The sequence below is a fragment of the Amblyomma americanum genome, chromosome 8 (genome assembly GCF_052857255.1).
Source record: "Amblyomma americanum isolate KBUSLIRL-KWMA chromosome 8, ASM5285725v1, whole genome shotgun sequence".
NCBI classification, from domain to species: domain Eukaryota; kingdom Metazoa; phylum Arthropoda; class Arachnida; order Ixodida; family Ixodidae; genus Amblyomma; species Amblyomma americanum.
The window spans coordinates 57451522-57478158 of NC_135504.1; the positions used below are offsets into that span (position 1 = coordinate 57451522).

Here is a 26637-nt window from a genome sequence, read left to right on the forward strand (position 1 = left end):
TAACATTATATTCTGCTGGGTGCCCAGCCATGTTGGAATTGTCGGTAATGAGAGAGCATATGCATGCGCAGCACAAGCTCGAATTGATCAAATAAAACAAGATAACATACCACACAGGGATTTTTTGAAATTAGTGCACAGTAAACTCAGAATTAAGTGGCAGGCTGCATGGGAAGAACAGGCAAACAACAAACTGCATTCTATAAAACCCGTTTTAGGAGAATGGAAATCATGTAGACATCAAGAACGTTTTACTGAAGTTATTTTATGTCGGCTACGCATTGGGCACACACACCTTACACACAACTTTTTACTGACAAAACAAGACAAACCTCTCTACGAAATGTGCGGCGATGTACTCACTGTAAACCACATTTTAATTTCATGTAGAAAACTGGAACAACTGAGAAAATATTTTACAACACTCTACAATGAATACATCCCATTGCACCCCAAGTTGCTTTTAGGTGATCAAGCACTGTTTGATCTTTAAAGTATTTTTAAGTTTCTTAATGAAGCCAATGTTTTAAACAAACTCTAGGTATAAAAAGTGTTACATTTAACAAAAACCTAACCTTGTGTTTGGCGCATCATAGCCATAGTTGCTTTTGCGCCATTAAAATCAATATAACTAACTAACAGCTCGCGCCTGCGAGCCGCCGTGTAGCCCCCGGAAAGGAGTGAGGCAGCGTGGGCGAGCGCCGGGTGCTGCTCCATGAACTCCACCATTATCAGGTATTGTTCCTTCGAGACAAGTGCGGTCGTCTTCTCAGACATGGTGGATGGTCGTTTCAAATGATAACGGTATGTCCTGCCAATTCCGCCAGCATTTCTAGGTATAGGTCAGGGAATGAAATAGGGAATAATGGGGAATGTACAGCTTGGCTTCACGCGGACGTGCGCTATATATAACTTGGGTTCACACAGCAGAGCATAGACGTGAGCTCTATTGGAACAACCTATACAAGGTTACGAAGCAGCAAGGACGAGCAAGACGGTTGGTAGAGTGCGCCTAATCGTTTTTCTCGTCCTTGATGGTTCCTTACTTACACGCCTACACACGATGAACTGACGATCACGCAGCCATACAACTTTATTTCGCCCCATATGTCACACTTCCCCGTCGTCTTGTATTTAGCAAACAAAAAACAGAACTACACATCCCACACGTTTACCGAAGAGCATCTTTGGGCCATTGTTGTCATCGATAATAAGCAAATACACACTTACCACGATATGTTGTCTTCGTCGATTTTCCAGCCCAGCGCTCCTTGTAAGTTGATCTCCGCAGGCCCGTAGCATTCACTGCCTTCAATCAGATTTTTCTGCGCACTTCAGACATCCGCAAAGTACCTTGATTTTAGACGACGCGCAAAAAATCGGGAACTAGCCATAGAATCAGCTGTTTTCTTGCATTCCGCCATGTTCACGCGATACCACTGCCAGCACGTCCTCATGAAAAAAGAAGTTACCCTACAGCAAAATTATTTGAAAAAATGAGAACGCTTCTAATTTTCCTTCCTGTTATTCACTTTACAACACAGTTTACTACCAAAATAAAACATTACTTGTTTTCTTCATTGCTTTCAATCGGTTTCGAATTAACGGGATTTTTTATGCACAGATCTCAATGCAGCTTGGCCAGACCAAGTAGTGTAGTTCGGATTATCCGAGAATTCAAATTATTGAGGTTCGAGTTAACGATCTTGCACTGTAAAGTCCTCTTTATTGTGTGGAATGGCTCTCATAAGTCTGTAAATAATTAATGGCATCACTGTCATATTAGTCAGACTCACAGAATCTCAAATGGGCCGCATTCCAAAAATGGGGTCGATTGTCACCCGTAACAGTGACTAAATGCGTGCAGCTATGAAACAAGAACGAATGGCTTACCTGACACTGAAGCCACCATTAGAGCGGAAAACGGTGGATGTATTTTCGTCATCCCATTAGAGATTGCATTATTTGACAGCGTACCTGTGAGGCTCCTCTGGACAAGGATTTCGTTGCCCCACAGGCACACTGCCAACTGTTTGCAGAATGTGGCGTCGCTGGCCGATGCCAGCAGGCGATTCCACGCAGCCACTGGCACATAACTCCTATGCCCAACATGAACCGAAGATGAACACACAGCACAGATGCTTTTAATGCTGTTTTAAATGCAGAGCTCACCCGACATGAAATGCCGACATAAACATACTTGCTAGTGATCTGACTGCTGATTGAACATAAAAGCCACATAAAAATGCACAGAATAAGGGACCAGTCTTAGATGTGCTTCCTGAGAAGCACTTTCACATACTAATTCCTGCTCAAAGTAACCAAGACACACTGCAGGGGTGGAGACAACAAATTTTCGGTTTGCATGTATATTCTATCAAATGCTGCACACTAGTTGCTTCCAAAAGTATGATACGTGTAGTATTCCTATGTGTATGGTAAAAAATGGTTTGGTTTGGCGTTAAGGGTTTTGACGTCTGAAAGCAACTCAGGCTATAAGGAACATCAGAGTGGAGAGCTACAGAAATTTCTAGCAGATGGCGTTCTTGTATATTCCATAATTACATCAGTACTGCAGAAAAACAACCCGGACTAGTTTCATGGGCCCCAACAGTCGACACCCCGACTGTTACACTGTCTGCTCTTATTACATGCGCTGTACCGGCGCCTTTAAAATACTAACACACATAGCCAGTACAGCGATATTTAATATCAAGCTAGCAAGGGCCAAAACTCAGTTCTCAGGTCCAAGCGGGCTGCTTTGTTGGCGAGCTAGGCACCGCACCTTGTGACTTGCAACCTTTGCCAAAGAAGCCAGTCACAGCAAGTGGCGTAGAATTATGGCAAGTTAGTCAAGTTGGTATTTTTTTTGGTGAGCGAAGGTCTAAAAAATTACTATATAGCACAGCACCGGCAGTTTTACTTCTCTGCAGCGGTGTTCCATGCTGCTTACAATACACTGAAAGACTTCAAAAACTTTATCCTGGATGCTTGGAAACTTATCTGCTTTACAGGCCTTGTGACTTGCCCTAATGCATGCTCTGAAGAATGACAACTTAGGGGATGCACTAATATTTCGATTCAGTTCAATTAACATTGACACACTACGAAATTACAGGAGTACATCATTTCTGAAGTTGCCACTGTGGTACAAAACAATTACATATTACACAGCGTAAGTTGTGTTTCACCGTGGAAGATAACAGAAGTCAACACCAAATGACGTTTAGTATGAAGAAACACATAGCAGCAAAACATTGCGTCTGGGCGTGGAATCACATGCAATAATAAAACAATAAAATCAAGAATAACACGTCGTAACATCACATGTCAATTTTCCACCCAGTGCTATATGCGAATTAAAATAATAATGAACCCAAATTTGAAGTTCTGGTTGCATAACAATTCAGCCCTACACTGCAGTGGGAGCACTTCTTTTCCACAGGATCATACGTATAGATCACTCTATCAGGTTCAAGTATCTCGAACTAAGGCAGAAACGTACTTGCAACTAGATAAAGAGGCTCTGACGTTAGTATTTCGTTTCAGTTTTGGGGATGTGTGTATGGAAACCTGTTTGTCTTAGTCACAACCACAAACTTTTAGGGCTATTTGGTCCACAACTATTCCCCGCATTGCCCACACTAAATGGCTGGCCTTGATGCTATGAAGTTATCAAAGCAAGTTAGAATACGAAAAAGTCGTTGAAAGTACCAACGCACATGCCCTCAGTCACCTGCGTTGGCTAAACGTGCCATGACACGGGAGAATAACTGAATCTATTGTCACTTCGGTAAGAACAATAGTTGCGCGGGGTCGCCGCACGGGGGCGCCTGCAAGCTGCAGGCGCCCCCCGAGGGTTTAGAGATAAGAATAGTCATGTAAATAAATCTGCGGTGGAAATGAGCAAAAAGCGATTGGAGGATTGTTGGTACAAAATCAGAGAGGTGACATGTTTTACAGTGTAGGAAGACGTTTTTTTAAAGGAAATGGCGAATTGTATTAACAACTTACAGCAGAGTAAACAAAAAAAGGAAAAAAAATCTGAGCATAGTGGCAACAACCACTGCCCCGTTTCAAAGGGGACGCTCCTACCTTCCATCCATCCATCCATCCATTGGTGAGTGGCGACACCACGTGTTCCCCGAGCATCCGCAACGCCCCCCCCCCCCCCCACCCCCACCGCCCCAAGGGGGATGACGGTGAACAGTGCATCACCACGGACCCGAGCACCCGCGCTTCGCCGTGCGTGGCATCACTGTGTCCGGGAAAAATGATATCCTGGTGGTTGAGCCGATGCTGAGCGTTTGGGCCTTTAAGGCCCCTCGGCAGAGGCAACACACCACTTTGGCCCCACCTTCTTGTAGACGGCACTTCCGGCTTTACCCGACAGGGGAAATCGGCAGTCGCCTTTTCCTTTCCTCCTCTCCATCTTTTACTTTCCTATCGTCTTTCTCACAACTCTTCTGTGTTCTCTCGCCGTTTTTTTTCTTACATATTTAATAGGCGGCAAGGGTTAACTGTGTGGCGTAACTACCCTCAGTTGCCCTTATTTGGTTATAGCAATGGTGTACAGCTGGCGTGGGCAGGACTTACAAGTTCCTGTCCCGTCCCCTTGTTGGGCTCCATGGTGGGTGGCTGGCACCATGGCCGAAGAACACTTTTTTATGGCTACTTGTCTCCTTTCTTACCTCTGTTCTTTTCTGGCTACCTTTCAGCTGGACCACCCTGCTGCAGGTGGGAGCTCCACAGTGACGACCTCAAGTGGCTGCTCCATCACGACAGCAGTGATTTTAGCCAATCCGGGTTCGCAAATTAAAGAAAGTGCCACCCGCTCATTAGTTGGACAGGAGCAGTACTGGGGAGGGGCAAAAATGACGCCTGTGGCGCCGACTCTTGTGGCAGAAGGGTTGAAATGGGGGCCAGTTGGTACATTGTAAATTTAAACTAATCAGTCACAAAAGACAAGGGACGAGAGAAGGAGATTTATGAGAAAAGACATAGCCCCAGCAAGGCCAGCAGTGCATGCGCAATAGAAGCATCACAAATCACAGCGCATAGTACACAAAATATATCACATCTCCCGTGACCGCCCTAAAAAAAGCAAGTTCTTTCTCGAGTAAACGCACCGAGTTTGTGCTAATGCAATCATGGCCTCATGCTATCATGGCCGCATGCATGATTCAGCAATGTAACGATTCTTTGTACAGGCAAGGAAAAGCAAGAGCGAGAAATCTTGGAATCGTACCATATCAGTTTGTCAGGCCGTGATTGCTGTAGCACAACCTCGGTGCGCTTACTGGAGAAAGAACTTGGTGTTTTAGGTCGGTCGCGGTAAATGTGATATCTTCTTTGTCCTCAGTTCATAGTCCAGCCGTTGTGGCGTGATCACTCCTTCTATTGTTCCTTGTTTTTGTGACTGCTTATTTTCAATTGTTGTGGTGGTTTCGACAAGGACTTCGTGAATACCTGGAGCGGCTTCTCAATCAAGATAGTTCAGAGCAGGCTCGTCACATCATCAGCACTGCGTGCCCACCAGTGTTCTATTCGTAGGTCACCACCAAAGTTTGAAATGTGAAGAATGCCAAAATTTTGAAGTAGGCCCACTCCTGAAAATGGATTAAGGTGAACTTGTGCTTCAGAGGCCGATAATCCAGTATAGTTCGAGAAGGTGCTCGAACGTTCTTGATGGCTCATGCATACCATAGAGTTCTATTGCTTTCATCTGCAATGTTCTTCCAGGGCGTCGGAACAGGAAATATTGGCGACCAGAGGACATCATCGGTATTAAGCTGTTCATCAGCGCTCGAGCTGGGAGCGGTAGGCGATGGTTCCACTGAAGAATCTTTCACCCATCATCGATGCCATTGCCCTGGTGACCAGAGAAATCCTGGATGCTAGCCACGACTCCCAGCCTGGCGTCTACCTTCTGCGGGGACGAGCTGCACGATTCCTACGCAGGTGGCGCCTTCAACAAGGGCTCCATAGAGACTACCTTCAGCGCCTTCTCGATCAAGATGATAGCGGTTTCAGCCGGTACGGGCTCGTCACGTAATTAGCACCGCGTGACCACCATTGGTCCAACCATAGGGCTCCGCAAAAGTTGAAATCGTGAGGTGTCCCCAAATTTGGAAATTGGTCCACTCCCAAAAACTCCTAACGACCCTGAACATTTCCAAGCTACCCCCTACTAAAATGAATTAGGGTGAATAATGCATTGGAATAGTGTAATCAAATAGGAAAATTCCAATATAACGTAAGAAAAGGTGCTCGAACATTCAGATGACTCATGCAGGCCATATTAATGCAAATGAACCGATTCCAACCGGAGTTCCGGCGGGATAATCGCAAGAACAATACACGCTCATTGTAGGGACCATTGCAGGCAGCCTTAAGTATATCGCATTTTCTTTATTAAGCTTGTGGTTAAAAAGACCCGAGGTGTTTATTATTACTAAGGGTTCGTTGTTTGTTGTCGCCCCAATCCGCTACCAGCTCAACCGCAACCTATGACGCAGAGCTAATGGCCCGTCAGTACTTCATGTTACAGCCACAGGAAAGGAAGAGCAACATATTAGACTTTTGGGAGTCCTGGCAATGCTGCACAGCACTCCTCTCTGAAGTGGCTAGGGAGTACTTGTGCGTTACAGCAACGTTGGTACCAGAAGAGCTCGTATTCTCATCGGCTGGACTGATCATTTCAGTTATGAGGGGTTCATAGCTCATAGCCTGAGTTTCTTTAGAATGTTAAACCCCATAAACGAAACTAAATCAATCAGTGACGTCGTACCGTAGCTGAGGGCCAGTAAAAATATCACTAATTGATCGAAGTCTAATTATTCGGTGCGCACTCGGCTGAGCAAAATATTATGTTCCGTGCCGTACGCCTCTTCCTGGCTCAGCGGACAAGGATTTGCGTCTGGCGCGCTCTCACAAGTGCTTATTTTTTGTTTGTTCGGGAGGAATCAAGTCCACTTATATGCGACTATGCAACAGTACTGCGGATGTTTTACAGATTCACCGCTGAGTGGGATGAGTGCCCACGTTGTCGCGCTGGCGAGGCAAGGTAAAGCGTGGAGCAAGCAGCAGATTGTGGTTGCTGGGGGACGAAGTCTTTAGCAGCGCGGCCCCACTTTCTACCGAAAGTACGGTTCCGGCGGCGTGGGCCAGCACCAGACGTTCCTGGACCATGTGTTGGGAAACCTGCGCCTTTCTCGGTCCTACAAAGAGAGTCCACTGGCAGCCAGCATTACCGGTTGACTTGTTTGTGGAAGGTGTGGGGCATGCATTAGTGGTAAGATTTCGTCAAGGCGTTTCTACAACAAAGCGGAATGACTCCACGCTTTACCAGTTTTGAGTGGGCGGAGCGAAAAAGCTTGCCCGCGAGGTCCATAGCTCCAGCAAACTTGTTTGTCGGTGGGTGAAAAGTTATTTTCCAGAAAGGCTATTTCCCTGGCAGATGGTAGTTCATGGGTTAGTTTTAGAGGACTGAAGTTACTCTGGACGGCTGATAAAATTTTGCTAGCTTCGTACTGAAGGGAGGTCCGGCCGCAGTCGGTAAACACTAAAAAAAAATCAACAAATCTAAAAACCATAAACTTTTGATCCCTGAAGGTGGCTCTGGAGGGCTCTGTCAAGGGAGCTTAAAAACAATCAGATCAGTGAGCACCCGTGCTCAGTGATCAGGGAGCACAACGGTGGATCAGTACATATTAGGCTTCGCCCGGTGAATTTGGGTGGAAGCGAAATGCAAAACATTCTTGTGCGCTCTGCGATGTCAGCGCACATTAATGTACCCCAGATGGTTTAAACTCACCCCGCGCCCTCTCCACTACGGCATCCCTTATAGCCGATGTCCCACTAAAGCACGTTAAAGCTCTCAATTTACGATTCACTTACGAACATTTACGAACATAGGTTATGAGGTTTGCCGTAGAAGAGGACTTTGGAATAGTTAACCACCCAGGGGTCTTATACGTACACTGACATCTCACAGCAAACGGACCGCCTAGTATTTAGTCAGGATCTGAATCCGCACACCGCAGTCAAGTTTCGATACCGCTGCGTTGTGCGCATTCGCCGAACGACATAACCACTAAACCACCACCTCGGATCCGAAATTATATGTGCTGATTGCACTCTTGAAAAACAGGACTGTAGAGGACAGTAGCTTTGCAATTCCAAAACACTTTTCAGTAACAAGCCCCAACTAATCAGGTTTCTGTCACTTCACTTTGAAGAGATATGTCAATAATTATGAGTACTAGTTAGGCTTCCCAATAGTGCCCGAAGACACGGTACACTGCCAGCCTCGTACAGCCTTCTTTCTGTATGTGAAGTCACATTAAACGCGGTTTCATGAAAAATAAGCATCACACCTGGCACTGCAGCATTGCCTGCCGCTACAAGCGCCATCTTTGAAACGTGTTAGGAACCTGCTAGTGTCCTACCTTGAGGGCAGCATTACGCTATTACCGCACGGTAGGCAAATAAACGAAGCTTATAGATCTCTTCAGTTGCAGCAGACACGAAGCCGTTCCAATTCTGCGAAACTGCACTGCTACAAATATATATTGCATTTTGAAATTCAAGAATAAAAACATCAGCAACTAAATTTTTTGGCATGTATGTATTCATGAACATATTCCGGCCTTTTACTGCGGAATTAAGTATTTGATTCGTCCAGACGCTGGTCTAAAATGCAGAAACAGTGTATTGCTAAATATCAGTTATCGCAAATGCCGCCGCGGTGGCACGAGGGTTATGGTGTTGCTGACACGAAAGACGCGGGTTCGGTTCGCACGCAAGAAGACTTAAGTGCACCTTTAATTTTTATTGCAGTCGAGGGACCTCCCACATTTGTTCCTTACGGGATGATGACCGGGAGGCAGTGGCAGGCTATTCTAGAATTTAAGTTCGTTGCATGGAGGAGGAGAATGTCTTTCAAGATTCATCGTGGCAAGTGGCGAAGAGGCTGCGGACGATCGCTTTTTCTTCGTCCTGAAAAAGAAAACGAGGCAGAATAAATGTCGGTATTTGGGGTTTAACATCCCGAAGCGACATATGCAATGAAATACCGTAAGGAAGGGCTCAGAATTAATCCAGACCACCTGGTGTCCTTTAATGTACGCTGCCATCACTCAGTCAATGTTCATGATAAAAATTTTGTTCTTCCAAGGAACAAAACGTAATTTTCGTACTTATTATTTATTAAAACACAAGTTATGGCGGCATTCTTCAGGCTTAGCTCTTACACAGCCATCTAGGCATGCACTAGCTTACAATCGCATGATATATCGGCGATGAAACTCGGTAGACGATTCGTCAGGGGAAGACGCCAGGCCCGAGCTGAATATTGCACCAAACACTACAGAGGCAGACCCGACATCCCCAACGTGGACGCGGCTCAACACACACTACCAGGCCATTATACCGCTGTCGCCGCTTACGCGGATGGCATCATCGAGGCCGCAGCCACCCTCCATGCCAACAACCCTATGGAGGCTGGGGGCGCAACCATCGCCTTGGCACTCATACACGGTACCCGAGATCCCAACATGAAGACAATCTGCAGATTCCCAAGCTGCGTACCATCGCTATCGGCAAAACATTCCCATACCCAACTCACGGCGCGTTCTTCCAACAGGACACACGCTTACCCAAGAGATGTCCATCACGTGGCTTGCTGGGTGTGCCTCCATCCCCGGTAATCCTTTTTTTGTTCGAAAACTGGGCCATAAGCGATAAGTTGAAAAAGGGGATTGAAATGCAGGAGACAGAAAGTTTAAAGAAAGAGTGAAGACCAGTTTCCCTAAGGTATACGCAAAGGTTGCCGGTCAACTCATTGTTTACAGTCCATTTCACATAATCACATTCGCGGTTCCACCGCAGTCCCACCTTCCTGAGGAGCCGTCTTCCAATAGAGAGCCGTCGCTGCGCACGTCCACAAGTTCCGCACATCACAGATGTCCGGTGCAGTGCCACAGTGAGGACACCAGTCAGTTAATGATGATGTTTTTCACATCACCGACGACAGATCAGCGCCTTCATGCGCTGGCTCGAGATTTATCCCTTCGGGCCCCTTAACATAGGACATCCAAACCCGCGCAAGAAACCTTGCGGGCTCTACTCACATACCACTCATTAAAATAACCGCTTTGTCCTCCCGCCACCTCACTGCACACTAGATTCAAAATGGTGTAGTCTGGCGGCATCTGCAGACACTGCTTTATCTCACCTTACTGCCTTCATTGCTACCACCCTAACTTGACACTCCTACTCTGCTCAACAACCGGGGCGGACAATGCCGCCCCAATGCACCACCTGTGGGAATTCCCACAACCTATAGCAGTTCTCCCCCCCCTCCCCCCCCCCTCCCATACCCAACCTATCCCCCTCATCATGGGAGACCACTCTGCGAGCTACTAAGCCAGCTGAGCAAACATGAATAGTGGACAGAGCTCTTCGTAAAGCAGAGGCCCATGGACTCCTGGACAAGGAGAAAGCCCACTCTTCAGGACCTTTTGTTTCTTTCTTACAATAACGTTCCTTCTCCTCCTCCTCGTCATTATGCTTCGCATGAGAAGCTGCTTTGTCTTTGAGCATAAAAGGCTCGGGGTAATCTATGCGATCACTAGGTAGTACGAACGTTTTAGGCCCCTTACACCACCCATGACTTTTCAGGTCTATAAATTTCAGCAAAAATATTTTCACATTTACCTTGTGCTTGGCTTGTGATGGCCTTGATTGTCTATTTGTCATAAAGCACAATAAAACACTCAAGGCTCGAGGTAGCCGACTGTACGGCATTCGGGTAAGCTAGCAATCTGCTCAAGCCCGAAGTGCAAGGTCGATTACGTGATTTTCCTAGTTCGGTGTACTGCTTGCATTCGACAAACCGAAAAACCCCATGATCACTGTTAAACCGCATTTTGTGTTACTCTTGTATTAAAAAAAGCCTGAACTATTTGTTTGAATGCGATCCTATTTTACTATTTGTTTTTTTTTATATTGTCATTTCGATCATCATCTCGAGTTAAACTGACGATCGATTGCTTTTTTTACAATTGCATGTGGTTATATTATAGTTGCATGTTTGATTTCGTTTACTACGTTATGCAGGGCTGGTATGCACGTAGTTTCGAACTGAGCTGCATGTGCGCGTAGCTGCTACAATCTCTGTAGGGGCAGGCATGTTGTCACGCCACAGACAGCGATGGCTTTTTGGGGTGGCTCCTTCTTTTAAAGAAAAATAAATGCATATAAGTTCAGTAATGTTAAAGCCAGACTTGAATGGATGGAAGTCCCGGGTATGTCATCGGGGTGTGAACCAGTGGGAATGAACTAGTCGTACAGTACCAGGACGTGTAAAGCAGGAAATTTACGAATGAAGCAGTTCGCCTTCGAATTTGCCTGTCACTTTTATGCATTCGGCGAAAACTTGTTAGGCGATGGGTACTCTGCGTACCATGGAACTCAGAAACCTCGATCACTACATGTGTAACCATGCCCCATTTCACGCGTCTTGCCGATGCCGCTCGAGATGGATTCAGAATGTCAATGAAGCAAAGTCTGCATAATTTAAATTGAAAAAACACGTTTCACGCAATTCGTGGCTTCCGTATTTCACTGCACTTTCTTGAACGCTTAGGAAGCATTCGGTGAACTTTTCGTGCTCTTAAAATTTGGTGCCCTACTCTTTCGGAGTGCTTGCCTAAGTCCCTGGAGGCAAAGTGCTGGCACGTGCTCAGAAGAAAGCCCGAGTCAGTGCAGTGCTCCCGATGTTCAGTCAGTCGTGAGCGAGCGGGGTTTTGATTTTCTGTTTTGTATTAGGGCGCCAATCAGAACACTGCTCTGGGGAGAGGCGTACCGTGATTTTTTCTTCCTTACTGGATCCTTTGTTTGGCATGTACACTGATCCTTTGTATTCCTTCCTATGTGCACGCGTCCTAGAGCATTCATGTTGTATACAGGGTGTTTCACATAAGATTTTACGCAATTTCCAAAAATGGCGTTTTGAATTACAAGAGTGATTTTATCGGCATAGAGTTGTTAGCGGTGTAGTACGTCAAAAAACAGCCAAGAGGTGCTAACTATCTGGCTGGTTGAAGAAATAATAATTATTTAATGTTAATATTAAGCTAAATAGTTAAAAGTTAGCTATTACTGTTGGGCTCCTTACTTATTGAGAGGAGTATAGCCAACCTTCAGTGATATGAAGTTAATTTAATAAACACCTCGAAATTCACCGGAAGTGAATTAAAAAAAAACTGGACTTCCAAACCGTCTGAATCGCGGCAAAATACAAGCGCTTTCGGGAAGCTTGCAGGCACAGGTATCTGTGCAGTGCACGTAACACGTCGCAGTAGCCAAAATGGCCACAGCGCCGAGGATAATCGCGTTTTATAAATTCTTAAGGGCTCATATGGATGTTACACAAGGTGGGATACACGTTTCTCAGCCACCAATCAGTCGAATAGTAATAGTTAAAAAGGTAACTATTCAATATTAGTTGCCCAGCCTGCAAGTTAACTGTATCGTGATGTACTGCACCGCTGAGAATGCTATGCCGAAAAGAGCGCTAGTCTAACTCAAAATAGCCCATTTTTTTCGAAACAGGGAACTTGGGTGTGAACTGTGAACTTAAAAACTGTCTTATGTAAAATGCCCTGTATTAAAGTGACGTTGGCAAAACGGGGGCGCTCGTTTCATTGAACATGATGAGAATAACCTCTTCACTGCCGACCTAAGAAACAATTGAAAACATCCGATTTTTTTGCTATTTTTATTCAGAATCCTCTGAACAATGCATAGAAAAAAAATTGCGAAGAAATTTGATTTATTTTAGTTGAAACAACTATGTACACAAACGTGGACATAAGTTGTGTACACAATGGACGGGTCGGCCACAAATGTGGGAATCAGCGTCCAGCGTTATGAAATTCAGCGAAGCATTTTTGCTTCTGAAGGCACAGAAAAATATTGCATTTCATGCACCTCACCCTTGTTCTTCCCTTACAGTTCTTTTTCCTGCACCGCATTGCATTTTCGAGCTGGCAATATTCTGGAAAGTGATCAAAGTGGTCGCTACGTGTATCATTGTTGGGGAGTTGCACAGGCCTTTTTTGGTTGATTGTGGGTTCGTTGCTTGCTCTTTCATTCCTGCTGTTTTTTGTTGAATTGGCCTTGATCAAAGTTTCTGCTATGTCTTGCTTGAACTGAAGCAAGGGCAGGATTTCTTTCTTCGGAATGCCCAGTTCTTGGGCGTCCCGCCGGTACTCAATCCAGGCATTAGACACGGCAAGGTCAAGGAAGTGCGTGAAGAATCAAATTGTCCATTTTCTTGTTTTTATCTTAATTCTGTAGTACGACACATACCTGTCAGCCAAGTCCACACCGCCCATGCACTTGTTGTAGAGTGAGACAACAGCTGGCTGAGGAAAAGGTATCTTCTTTTTGTCTTCCTTTGACCACCGCTCGCACATACCAAGTGGGTCACACCCAACCGCGCTCGACAAAAAAAGAACTCCCTTGTTGCCTTTCCATTTAACAAGACAGACTTTTACGTCCTCGCGCACGAGGCAAGCATTTTCACCGCGCTTCATTGACCTGTCACTCGGCAAATTTCCGGCTGCCCCTTGCGTGCGGTTAGCGTTCACAGTGCCAGTCAAAAACATTTGCTTTTCAGTGAGATAGTCTATAACTGACAGCCCTGTGAAAAACCTGTCAGTGAACAGATGCGCCTTCTGGTCGCTTACGGTTGTCGAAAGATGCTTCACGACCGCGCCACCGAGGCCATATAATTTCATGTCTTCAGGAGTCACTGTATTTTTGCCAGTGTAAACCAGGAAGTCTAAAACAAGGCCATCGGGGGAAGCCAAGACAAAATTCTTTAAACCAAGTGGATTGGGTTTAGGAGGAACATATTGCCTGAATGCAGACCTTCCCGTAAACGGTATCATTTGCTCATCTATTGAGCATTCCTTTCTACGGGGCAATGAGCGGCAAGCACTTTGAAAACTGCTAACTATTGGCCGCACAAGGTGTAACCTGTCCTCTTTCTGCTGTGCTGTAACTGCGGAGAGGTCCACAAAGTGCAGGTTATTACGCAGCTCGCAGAACCTCTTCCGGGTCATGTGGTCAGCAACAAAAGGGGTTCTTGTTGCTCGTGACCAGTACAGCTGGACTTGAGGAAGGCTCATAATTCCCATGAGTAGATGTATGCCAGCGAGCTTCCTCACCTCAAGTACGTCTGTTTTCACTGATCGGTGATTCCGTTTCTGAACGGAATGCAAATTCGTTTGATCAGCGAGTTCCCTCCAAAAATCCATTGGAAAATATCTGGCGAAATACTGATGTGGGGACAGAAGCTCCCGAAAACCGATGTCTGCTTGACCGGGACTGTCTATCATGACAGGGTTTGTGAATCTGGAAAACAAAATATTATCTAGGTTAAGCATACATCAAACTAGAAATATTTTAACAGAAGTGTGCCGTGAGTAGACGCGCGGGAAAATTTAGCGCAACAAAGTGCAAGATCTTACTTTCCTGGCTTCCAGCAGCTTTTTCTCTGCTTTTTGGGCAGGTTGATGATGTCCGGTTCAGCTTCATCGTCATCTTCGGATGTGTCATGACCACTTGCTGGAGGCGGCGAAGCACGATCATCCTCATTATCAGACTCTGAAAGGTCCGCGTCGCTCTGTTCCAGCATGGCAGCGATCTCTTCATCGGTCAGGAATCTGGCTGTTGAGAACAAGCCAGAGAGAGCAGTGCCCATGTTCACAACTTTTGTTCACAAATGTGACATATTGTAAAAAGATGCGGTTGAAATCAACCGTTGTGTTTTTTAGCTTAGAAATAATTCATGGCGCCTCTGGGAGCTATAAACTTCATTACCAACTTATTCTTTTCGCAAGGGGTAAGAAAAAAGGTAAATAATAGACAGTTTTAGCTATGCGTACGCAAGTGCTTGCGTACGCTACGCTGTCCGCTCCTGGCCGTGCCGAAGCGTCCCTCAGGCGCACGTGGCGTTATCTAGTGACAAGGCGTCAAACCACATCAACGCTCGGTTGAAGAACATTTCACCCGTGATTACTGATAACTAGTGTGAGTGCATTGTGAGCCTTTTTTTTGTTCCAAGAAGAAAAACTATGCAAACCGAAGAAAATGTAAGAACTGGCTAAAAGCCAGAAAACTGTTTCGCCAGGTGTCTTTGCTACGAGGAAAACACACTGCATATAGCTAGGCCTAGGAGCTTGAAAATCACCAAATTATCTGAAAAACAGGGGCTAATTATCGCTTATACCGTTACGTGTGGGCAAGAGTAGGCGAAATAAAAGCGGACCGCTACCATTTGAGCGAGCTATTGCGTCGGAGAATCCAGCGGCGACATGTATTTATTCCGAAGCGGGCGAGCTGGGCGCCGCCATCTTGTCAAAGTTAGCGTACGCAAGCCACGCAAGCGCCGCAACGCAAAGTCCGCTGGCTAGCGTACGCACGCAAGACGCAGGGCTTGCGCTTGCGTTCTGCGCATGCGCACTACCGTCCCCGCAAACTCCTTGCGTACGCTAAGCCGTTGCGTACGCACAGCTAAAACTGTCTAATAGGTCAAAACTTACTTCTCGGTCGCTGTCCAACTCTGGAGCTGGATGCCGCCATTTCAACATTTCCTGACGGCGCTTTGACTCGACTGGTGGTGCCGCCTCGTGGGCATAGTGGCAACTACAGGCACCTCCTCTAAACGCGCCGAATTTGAATTCCACCAAACATATTTTCTTCAAGTAGAGCGCATAAATGTGGATGTCCACGAACGTGTACACTGGTAGCGAAGAGGATAAACGACTACGCGGGTTGCTAAAAATCAGAAGCGCGGGTACAGTGCAGGTGATAGTTGAAGCATCACCGAACTCAGAAAAATACGTTGAGGGAGGTACACAAGTGATCATATTAAGGTGCATACTAGTTTAATACCCGCGCATGCGGGGCGTGCATCACTGTTGCCGTTCTGTGTGAAACGCTTCAAAAGGGAAAAACGACAGGGAAAACGGCGAAGACGAAGGCGCGAAGCTGCTTCCACGAGACTTTCCTTGGACCCTGATTAGAAAGCGGTTGGCACCCTCGTCTTCGCTCGCTCTTCGTAAATTTTGTGCGCATGGAAGCGCTCGTGTAGTAAAGACATAAAGCTCGTCTTTTTCGACTTCAGCTAAGCTAAGCCATAAAATTTGTGAAGCCAGCTGGATAGAGAAAATGCGTGTTCATTTACTTCTATAGAACAGCAGTGTAGAAGCGTATGACTGAGTATAATGTAGTAAACTTGCAAGGAGATGAGAAAAGTATATTGTAATTTCTCTTCTTTCTGAACAACTTACCGTGAAGAACTCCTTAGTAGTGTGCGTCGCCTGCAAGAGAAGATGGAAATATGTTACATCGTACAAAATCTTTGATGAGGATACGGACGAATAGTTTGATGACATTGACTGAGTGCTACTTCTAGTCTACTTCTAGTCTACCTCGTAACATCGCACATACTTCGTTCATAGTAATGCCGCACGTCTCAGGAGACGGGGTTGATTGCTTACTGGAAACCTCAGTAGCGATAGCGTCACCTCAATGGTTGTAATTTTGACACCTCAGGCAATTTCTCATTCTTGAGAAGAGGACTGCGGTCTTTATTTGATTTGTTGGGAGCATACAGATTCTTGTCCAGAGAAGAATGGTCGCTGAGGTTACCCGACCTTCATTAAATCTTTCTATATTAGCCGGTTCTAAAATTTATTTCCGTTCTAATTATTAGGTAGTGTACATTTTTTAGGTCCTCTAAACCACCATTGTTTTTCACATTTTTGTAAAATTCTGCAGGAAACAATTTTTCTATGCCCTAAGCTTGGCGCATGATAGCCTCTGATGTTCCTGCGGCGCTATACCCCCCAAAAATCAACTAATTGGTTATGATTTTGGGATCGTTCCACTCTGCTCATTATCTTTGTCTCCTGGTTTTTCACGTAGTTCGTCCCTGTACCCTCGACGCAGTAGAGGTGCTGAGCAAAACTGAGGCATCCGTTTTGGTATGCCTAGAAATGCAAATATCAAGAACAGTAGGAATTTCAGAACAGAAAATCGACTGAACTGGCGCTACTGCGCATAAAAGATCATCATCAGTGACACTGAAGCCAGGCTATTTACAGTTGGAATCACACTAGCTTAATTTTCTGAAGGCATCCGATTCTACACACCACAATATCCTGTTCAGTAAGATTGAAGCATATGGTTTTGAAGGTACAACAGTTACCTGCATTCTAAGTTACAAGGTGCTTTCTACATGGTGTTGTATCGCGGAAAGGTAACACTAAATACGCTGTTCCTGGGGGCTCCATACTCGGCGCGTTGTTTTTATTACGCATATGAATGACATTGTTAATATTTCTACAGAGGCGAGGTGTGCGTTTTTTTTTTCGGGAGAGAGTCTTCAGGCAGGAACTTAATTCAATGTTGAATGCGTGGTTGAATGAGCACACTGTATCGGTGTCTAAACAAACTTAATATATGTACAAAGAAAACAAAAAATTGCCTGCAAAAAACAAGCCAGTGCACAACACTAAAACCTTTCAGTAGTCATGAAATGCTTAAGAGCTTAGGTGATCATTCATTCCTACGTTTACATTTCAGTCGGAACTGCTGCCATTGGAATAATATAAGAATGAAAATAGCGAGGTTTATTGGTAATTTTATGGCAGCTTCCGAAATTTTATGGCAGCCGAGCTAAAAAATTTTATATTTCTCACTTGTAAATTCTCACTTTATTATGGTCCCTTAGTCTGGGAAACCGGAAATAAGACTGACGACAAACTAGCATCCTTAGAGTGATGGGCAGTTAGAACGCTATATAAAGAATATTCAGACACGGTAATGTTCATGACAACACATATTCCACATTTTCACGACGTGTACAACAAGAATTGTGTACATATTGCCACACTGTTACGCATTTACTGACGCCGCCGTGCGGTGTGGCAGCACGCGCTGTCTTGCTCCTCTTCCCCTGCTCGAGCGTCGATGGCTGAGTGCGCCTGCTGTGCAACTCCTAGTGTGACATTCTGCCCTTTCTGCTAACGTCCTAACGACTGTCAGTGACATTTTGGCGCAGGTACCAGGTAATTTCCTGATGTACGAACAGCTCCCGGGAGCCTCCAACGCCCAGCCACACTCCGTGGGCACGACCCCTGTCCAAAAGGCAAGCCGCCGCTTGGGAGGCTTAGATCCTGAGTTCCGACCCCTGATGATCCCACCCCTAACGACGAAATCCACTGCGGCAAGCCAGACCACCCAGAATTTTGCTACTTCCCGACCGCTGCTTCTCCATGCGCCTCGCACTCCGGCGTCGTTTCATGGCGACAGTTTTGAAGACGTGGAGGACTGGTTGGCCAGCTACGACCGGGTTTCTGGGTTTGACCTGTGGGACGAGGACGGCAAGCTACAGAATGTCTATTTTGCCCTGGAAGACATCGCCAAGACGTGGTTTGAAAACGACGAGTCCGCCATCCCAAATTGACGAGATTTCCGGCGACAGTTGTTGTACACCTTCGGTAGCAAAGAACGGAAGGAGAGAGTTGAATTCACCCTGCAGTCCAGAGTGGAGCGGCCAAATGAAAGCGTTGCCATGTTTGTATAAGACATGCCGTGGATTTTCAACCGCGCCGATCTTTCAGTGTCTGAAGCGAAAAAGGTCCGTCAACTTATGCGCAGGGTCACAGAGCAGCTTTTCGTAAGGCTTGTGCGCGACGCTCCTAGCACTGTGGGCGACTTTTCTCTGGAGGCGACAAGCATGGAGCGCGAGCTGCAGCAACGGTTGGCGCATTATGGCCGTGCAGCGAATATCGCTAATATAGATGCCCACATGCCGCTGCCTGGCTGACTTGAACCTTGCTCTGACCACAGATCTGCAACGCCGCTTGCACGCCAACCTTAACATTTTTAATGTGTGCTTTGCGACCACCTCTTAGGTTAGAGAGACGTTCATAATGAAACATCGCATCATAGTTGATGACAGTGAAAATCCTATCCGTCAACACCTCTATCGAGTGTCGGCGAAAGATGATGAACCGATACGGCTGCAGACTGACGAAATGCTTCGGGTGGATGTTATACAGGCATGTGCAAGCAAATAGGCTTCGCCCGTTGTGCTGGTCGCCAAGAAGGGCACGACACTTCGGTTGCTTAAGAAAATTGCCTTAAGAATATTTACCCGTTACCTCGGATCGATAAACATTTCGACCGGCTGCGTCGTGCCCGCTACTTTTCTCCTCTTGGCCTCCACCGTGGGTACTGGCAGATTGAGGTGGATGAACGGGACCGCGAGAAGGCAGCGTTCGTTACTCCCGACGGGTTGTATGACTTCAAGGTGCTCCCCTTCGCCTTGTTCTGCTGCCGCCATCTTTCAAATAATGATGGACACGGTCCTAGTTGGCCTCAAATGGCAGTCCTGCCTCGTCTACCTTGATGACTTTGACCTTTTTTTTTCTGCCACCTACGACGAGCATCTCAAGCGCTTGAGTGCAGTACTGGAGGCCATACGATCGGCCGGCTTCTCGCTCAAGCCAGAAGAATGCCACTTTGGATTCTAACCGCTGAAGTTCCTGGGCCGTGTCGTGAGCGGTGAAGGTGTTAGTCCTGACCCCGACAAGACGGCTACCATCGCTGAGTTTCCGACCCCCACTGATAAGAGTGCCTTGCACTGTTTTTTTGGGTCCCTGCGCCTATTACAGACGTTTTTGTGCGAGAGTTCTCCCAGCTAGCCGAGCCTCTAACGCGCTTGAAAAAGGCGAGCAACCTTTCGGCAGGTGCCAAGAACAGCAGGAGGCCTTCAGAAACCGCCTCCGAAGTACGCCCATCCTTGGCTACTTTGACGAGGAGGCGGACACGGAAATGAACACCGATGCCAGCAGCGTCGGTCGGTCTGGGTACTGTCCTCGTTCAGTGGCAAAAAGGCGTTGAGCGCGTGACTGCTAATGCAAGCTGCAAACCGTTCTGATCTGAGGCGAATTATTCTACCACGGAAAATGAGTGCCTTGTTGTCCTTTAGACGGTAGCGAAATTTCGCCCGTACTTGTATGGTCGCCCATTTGGAGACATGAGCGATCACCGCTCTCTTTGTTGGTTCGCGAACCTTAAAGACGTTGCAAAGAATTCGATGTTACTATCGTGCACAACTCTGGAAACAAACACAACGAGCAGACTGTCTGTCCCGTGCTCCTCTCCCAGACACCATTGCTGACATAGAAGACGATCCCGTTTTTCTTGACGCTTTCATCACCACATCCGTCATTGCTCAACAACAGAAATGACGCTGATCTGCGACCCCTCACAGAATACCCCGAAGCCGCGCCTCGCCGCCGCCCCGTTTCTTCACAGACGGGCTATCGTCGTTCTGCTTGCAGGGTGTCATCCTCTACAAGAGAAACTACGGTCCCACGGACACTGCGTACCTGCTCATGGTTCCAATGGTGCTTCGAGTCAAATATCTGTATGCATGCCACGACGAGCTTTCTTGTGACGACCTCGGCTTTTCTCGCACGTTGGCGCGCTTACGGCAAAAGCATTACTTGCGCAGGCTTGCTACAGTTGTCCAGTACTATGTTGAAACTTGCCGCGAGTGCCTACGTCGGAAGACACCAGCTGTGAAGCCGGCCTGCCTACTGAAGCCAAAAGTGGCGCCTCGAATCCCTTTTCACCAAGTCGGCATGGACTTGCTGGGACTATTTCCTACATGATCATTGGGCAACAGGTACATTATAGCTGCCACCGACTACCTCACCCGGTTTTTTGCGACGAAAGACCTTCCCTGCGGTACCGCTGCTGAAATTGCTAACTTTTTCATCTTTAGCATTATCCTCCGTCATGGTGCTCCTGGCGTCGTTTTAAGTGATACAGACTCCCTGCCATCCCAGTAGTGCCTGCTTAGATTATGAGATATATTTACCCACTACCAAGATACCCGGTGCGTTTACGCACCGCCGGTTCCCACCTTAACCTTAACCCAGGCCTCCAACTGGCGCCGACTCCAAACCCGAACTGCTCTGTACCCTATTCTCCCTGATATCCGCTATTCCGATCAGTTCCTCTCGCCATGTAAACTCTGCGGGAAACCGGGAGACTTTCTTCGTCTTCTTCAGATACCCTGCCTTCTCACACCCTCCATCCCCAACAACGGCGGAGTCATACTGGGAGACGCTCCCGGCCAGCTCCGCTGCTGCTGACTAGCGCCAGGTAATTAGCGACGTCCTGAAGCGGATAGCTCTCCAAGGGCTGTTCTTTGCGCAGTAGGGTCAGTCTCGTATGGGTTGGTTCGTGCCATGTAAGGGGGGCGGGGTTTTTCCCCCACTGCACTGCTCGGCAATAACACTCTCCGTGTTATACTCACCAAACTTCCGTTGTTTTTTATGCAGATTTTGCGCACACCGCATTCGATGTCGGGACACCGGAGGCGATCGCGTGCTGCGTTCAGTTTGTCGATGATCTGTGAAAAGTAGCGCCACTCAACTCTGTGGTGTATATCAAGACTAAATGGCTTTTTTTTTTACCCAAGGATTTAATCAACCCCATTCACAGAAGGCGCCATTGGTTTTTCCATCGGTACAGAAACACCTTGAGCTCATAAAGTGTTTTTAGAAGCCATAGTAGAAATTTCAATCAGAGATGTCCATCGGAAACAGGAAGAAATAAAATATTCGTGAATGAATGCCCTTATTCATTCCGGAATTCGGCTATTGCGAGAAAAACTAGAGGATAAAAATTGCTCCTGTCAGTTTTCGTGGAAGCAGTTTAGGGAGGAAAATGTACTCCACATGCAAACTAGGCTTTAGGTTGTAAATTGTAGCTGTGACATTAACATGAATTGCTAATAGCGCATCGCTAAACAAAGAAAAACTGCATCTCGCCTAAAGCACGCGTTCGAAATGTTTCGCACATTTTCATCGAAATTTTTTCACCTCAGGTCAGGTGTCGTAACTCTTTTATAGCCCTTCATTTGCAGAGGGTCATACCCCATGCCACTGACCAGGAACGCTCTCAAGGCTAGAGGCATGGATGCATTCCCTAAAAAATTTGGTGGCCTTCTTAGCTACATTCTTAAAGAAAGCTCAATAGCCTTTAGGTTGCCTGCTATGGTGTGAACAATGACGGCCTAATGTTCTTGTGATTTTCCCGCCACAACGTCTGTTGGAAACGGTTTCATTCCTTACATGGTATTCACAAGACATCCAGTTCTAGAATGTTCGAGTAGTTTACATTAGATTATATGCGGTCATAATAATCCACATTGTTCCAATTTTTTTTGGGTGGGCCACCGTCCAAATATAGGAAGTCAAACTGCAATAGGGGCAGGCTGCCACCGGCCATGGTGAGCAGGATGCGATAACTGCACTAAGCGACCTCTTTCGCACAGTCAGGATGGTCCATAAAGCCAGGTTATAATGACGTCCCAAGGTGACGTGACCTCTCTTGAGCAATGTTGTTTTGGGAAAACCGGTTACTGCATAACAACCTCAACGCTATCGGATTACAAGTCCTACAGGCACATATTATTGGCATAAAAGTCTATTGAGCAGTCAGTCGTTCAGGAATGTTCTGCGATAAAACTGCGCTCATAAGGAAAAGATTGTAAACAAGTACTTTCTTTGGCCTTAACTCGAACTTTTTATTCTTAATTCTTTAATTTATAAGTGTACATTCACTATGGCACTCACTCATTATTCATAGCATCAAAATGCATACAAGCAGGTGTCTCCACAAAATGAAGGAGTGTTTCTGACTCTAACTACTGCGTTTTCAACTTGACCGCTAAATGAAATGGTCACTCTGGGCACCGACCTTCCCTGTGTGCCATGAGAAAAACACTTTAGGCATGACTCTTTGGGCCCTTATGGAATTGCCACTAAAAGCTGGGCTTCGGCCAACGCGAAGTCATCTTAATGTAGAGGCCTTCACAGGAACTCCATTGAAGTAAGCAATCCTAAATACATGCAAAAACCGAGACAAAAAAAGAAACATTTGAAAGATGATGCGCGATCCTGTTCACTGTGTAGAGCTCACACACGTAACTGCTTTTAGGATGCTATCGAATGAGTGGGCTGGTTGTATGCAACAGCTTAGAAATGCTTTCGGGTGCTTTGAGGGAACGCCCGCGCTGTAAATATTGCGTTGACAGCATTAGCCGTGGCATAAACTGGATATTGGTGAACTTTGATGAACATGTTCCATTAGTCCACTTAAGCTTCAGTAGAAAATGAACATTGGTTGTTGGGGAAAGGAACTTTTATTTTCTACTGCAGTTCCAAGCGGCAGAATAGAAAGTGTTCATTAAAGTTAACCAATATTCAGTTTTCGCCACGGCGAAGATTGTCAGTAGCCTCGAAGTTTTCAGTGCACTCTATTCATTTTAGGAAAAGGAACGAACCGCAACACCGCCGTTGCGTTTCACGCAGGCGACCACAGTCTTGAGCCTCCTGTCGTCGAGCCCTGAAAGAAAAGAGCGGAGAGTGAAGTTTGTTGGGACTGTTATGTTTGTAAACGCAAGTGAGCTGAAATTTCTGTTCCTCTATAGCAAGAGCGCGGAAAGACGCTAATTCAAGATGTTTAGTAGAGGTATTTGACTTGAACTAGGTGTTGCCTGGCTAGTAAAGGTGGTTGAAGGCGATTTAGAACATGGTGGTATATACGCACAGGAAAAAAATAAAGTAGAATACGGTGGAGTCGTTTAGAAGGTTTTTTTTTTGCCGGCATTGAACCCAATCTGCCGGCCTTCGTAATCCACCCATTGAAACAGCTCAAAGTGCTCAATCGTGCGCAGGCCATGAGCAGCCTTTACATCTATGCGACGTCCAGCGCCTCAGTTTTAATTACGTCGCGTTAAGAACGGAGAACGACAGCATGGCAAGAATTTTCAGACGACTGGGAGTAGTCAATCGACAGAGGCTTACAACCACCGGCCACGGCGGGCTGTTTGCTCACTATTCGGCGGGAAGGGTGTAATGGCCCCGCAATGTCACGTGACCTAGGTGGCCCACCTGCCTACTATTGGTTTCTCTCTGGGCACCACCTGGCAGAGTCATGTTCGCGATTTTCCGCTCACAACGCTGACCACGAATTTCTTGGGTGAGGTGCTTTTAACGCTATCTCGTTGGAATTAGCAGAAATTAGCCGGGCGTACGCCGTGTTGCTTGGCCGTCAATGTTAATAGCTATCAAAATGCACCCCTTATGGCGTGCCTTTTCGTGACCCATTGTCCGTTTCTGCTGAACGGATTTGCTTTACTCGAGGGTTATACACAGGAGCCCGTAAAAAGCGAAAACATTCTATCCAGAGCTCTCTCCTCGGAGGCTTGTAAAAGCAAATTGCGTCCATGGCCAGATTCAAGCGAAATCCCACAGATTGGACTGTAAAACGTAGAAAGATTTTGCAAACTTCGTGGTTTAACGTCCCTATAGACGACACGTGGACTGTTAGGGACGCCGTAGTAAAGCGCTGGGGGTTAATTTACACCGGCTAGGGTTTTCTTTTCTTCTCAACGTTTGCTGACGTCGCAGCGCACGTGGGATCTCTTGTATTTCGCTTCAAACGCAGAGAAGATCGCAGAGATCGAACCCGCGATCGTCAGATCAGCAAGAAACGAACGTAGGAAGAGACGAAATAAACGGATGAGGTCCCACTTACGGCAGGTGGGATGAATGTCGGGTGAATCGGCGCAGGCAACCGCGAAAAAAGCGGCGGCGAGCAGGAGGCAACACGTCGTTGTTCGCATGGCGCTGGCTGACGGACTGCTCTAGTAATCAGAGGCACGATGGTGCTCTGCAAACGGCGGCCGTGGACGCACTAACGCGTTTGTACTTGAGACACTGTTTCATGGCCACACACCCTCTCTTGCCGATGCGACGCCTGAAAAGAAGCTCTTACGATGCCGGAGGAGAATACGGAAAGGAAGAGCGGGCCACAGCTGTGACGTAACTTGAAACATGCACGACTACACCTTGAAACGTGCCAAGATCATAGGAGAGACAAAAGGCTCCGAGAGCGAGTGCTTCGAAACTTTCGCACTGCTTCAGGCTCCGCGAAAGTCACGCCGTTCTAGTTTAAGAACAGGATTTTTGCCGCCGAAGAGCACCATTATAGACCCCCCCCCCCCCCCCCCCCAAAAAAAAAGAAGGGTGGTTTCCTCGTGAAATATCGAAGTGTATGCTAGACGACGCACTTTAAGCGCCAAGAAGTTAGAGGCTGTTGCGACTGACCGCCTCGCGGTGGATTTCTGGATGCAAAAGCGCGCTATTCACAACTGTAAAGACAGGAGAGGCGGGGGTTGGGTTCTTTTATTTCGTCCCAATTTCATCAAAACTCTTTCGTAAGGCTGTTTTTTATAAGTTCTGGACTTTTTTTCCAGGCAAACATTTGAGGTGTAAAAATTACAAGATGCACGAAAATAATTGCCATGGAATACGCTTTCTGAACACTATTATTTAAATACAAATACTTAGTCTGAATATTGCGAACAAAGTAAACAAACGCATTAAAGAATGGAAATTTAAAAAAAAAATTATGTTCAGATTTCTTTATGAACTACCCACTAAAAGTTTTCGATTATAACAAGCTTTCTGAGCTAAATCTTTTTCTGACGCATGACAACTTTCATGTCACACATGAAAAGCTCAGAACCTTTTTGAAGAAGGCGAAAAAAATTGGGGAAACACCTATTAAACTATATCTTCCATACAATTTGAGATGACGTACTCACACGAACATAAAAAGGGTCATAATGTGAAACTTCGCTTTAGCGAATAGGAAGGAATTGTAAAACAGTTCGATATAGCCAAAATACGAAATATAAAATTTCGTCGTACACTTATGGTTGAGAAACTAAATGCAATCAACGAAAGAACGGCAGCAGTCAGATACCTTTTGGTTAGCTTTAGCCCCGTTTAGAAGGCGGTGGCGTTGCTTGCGGAGGCAAAAAAAAAAAGAAACCGAGCGGCCAAAGTTAGTTGACTTCTTCGCAATGCATTGCAGCACACGTGTCACAAAGTTCGTGCCTCTTATACATGATATGAGCATTACAAGGGCATAACTGCGACAGTGTGGGCTGTTATAGCAGAAAGACCAGGCAGAGCAGCAACATGTTTCAAAAACTTAATTCAAAGCCGCCGTGGTGGCTGAGTGGTTGCGGCGCTCAGCTTCTGGCCCGAAAGACGCGGGTTCGATCCCGGCCGCGGCGGTCGAATTTCGATGGAGGCGAAATTCTAGAGGCCCGTGTAATGTGCGATGTCAGTGCACGTGGTCGAACCCCAGGTGGTCGAAATTCCCGGAGCCCTTCACTACGGCGTCTCTCATAGCCTGAGCCGCTTTGGGACGTTAAACCCCCATAAACCCAAACCCTTTGACCTTGACCTCCGGTGAACTGGGACAGCGTCTGCCGGCATCACATGCGCAGGTGATGAGTGTGTTCTGTATAAAACGCCGGTACACTTTGGTGCGTTCAGCGGAACGCTACTTGTGACCGATGCGACGCCTGCCGTGGAGACCGACGCCCGAACCACGTCAGTAAGGGAAGGAAAATTAAATAAAGATGGTTTTAAGTAAAGGAAATGACGCCTATCT

General features: G+C 46.5%; 1 protein-coding gene and 1 long non-coding RNA gene across 5 annotated transcripts; one reads left to right on the forward strand and one right to left on the reverse strand.

The window, feature by feature from the left end:
• Positions 1–3980: 3980 nt before the first annotated feature.
• Positions 3981–8675, forward strand: LOC144100361 (uncharacterized). The gene is made up of 2 exons (XR_013307628.1): positions 3981–6036; positions 7016–8675. It is a non-coding gene; the product is annotated as an uncharacterized LOC144100361 (long non-coding RNA).
• A 143-nt stretch (positions 8676–8818) lies between these two features.
• Positions 8819–25040, reverse strand: LOC144101718 (uncharacterized). Of its 4 annotated transcripts, XR_013308038.1 has the most exons (6): positions 24706–25035; positions 23450–23511; positions 21416–21511; positions 16368–16397; positions 14544–14742; positions 12789–14427 (listed from the first exon to the last, which is right to left on the reverse strand). XR_013308038.1 is itself a non-coding variant. In XM_077634854.1 (5 exons), exons 1-5 carry the CDS (start codon positions 24791–24793, stop codon positions 8944–8946), a joined length of 333 nt encoding a protein of 110 aa, XP_077490980.1. In that variant the 5' UTR covers positions 24794–25035; the 3' UTR covers positions 8819–8943. The 4 variants fall into 4 exon arrangements, 3 of the variants coding, with proteins under 3 accessions (XP_077490980.1, XP_077490982.1, XP_077490981.1); XM_077634854.1 differs by lacking the exons at positions 12789–14427; positions 14544–14742 and adding an exon at positions 8819–9000; XM_077634856.1 differs by lacking the exons at positions 12789–14427; positions 14544–14742; positions 21416–21511 and adding an exon at positions 8819–9000 and having other exon boundaries at positions 24706–25040.
• Positions 25041–26637: the final 1597 nt, after the last annotated feature.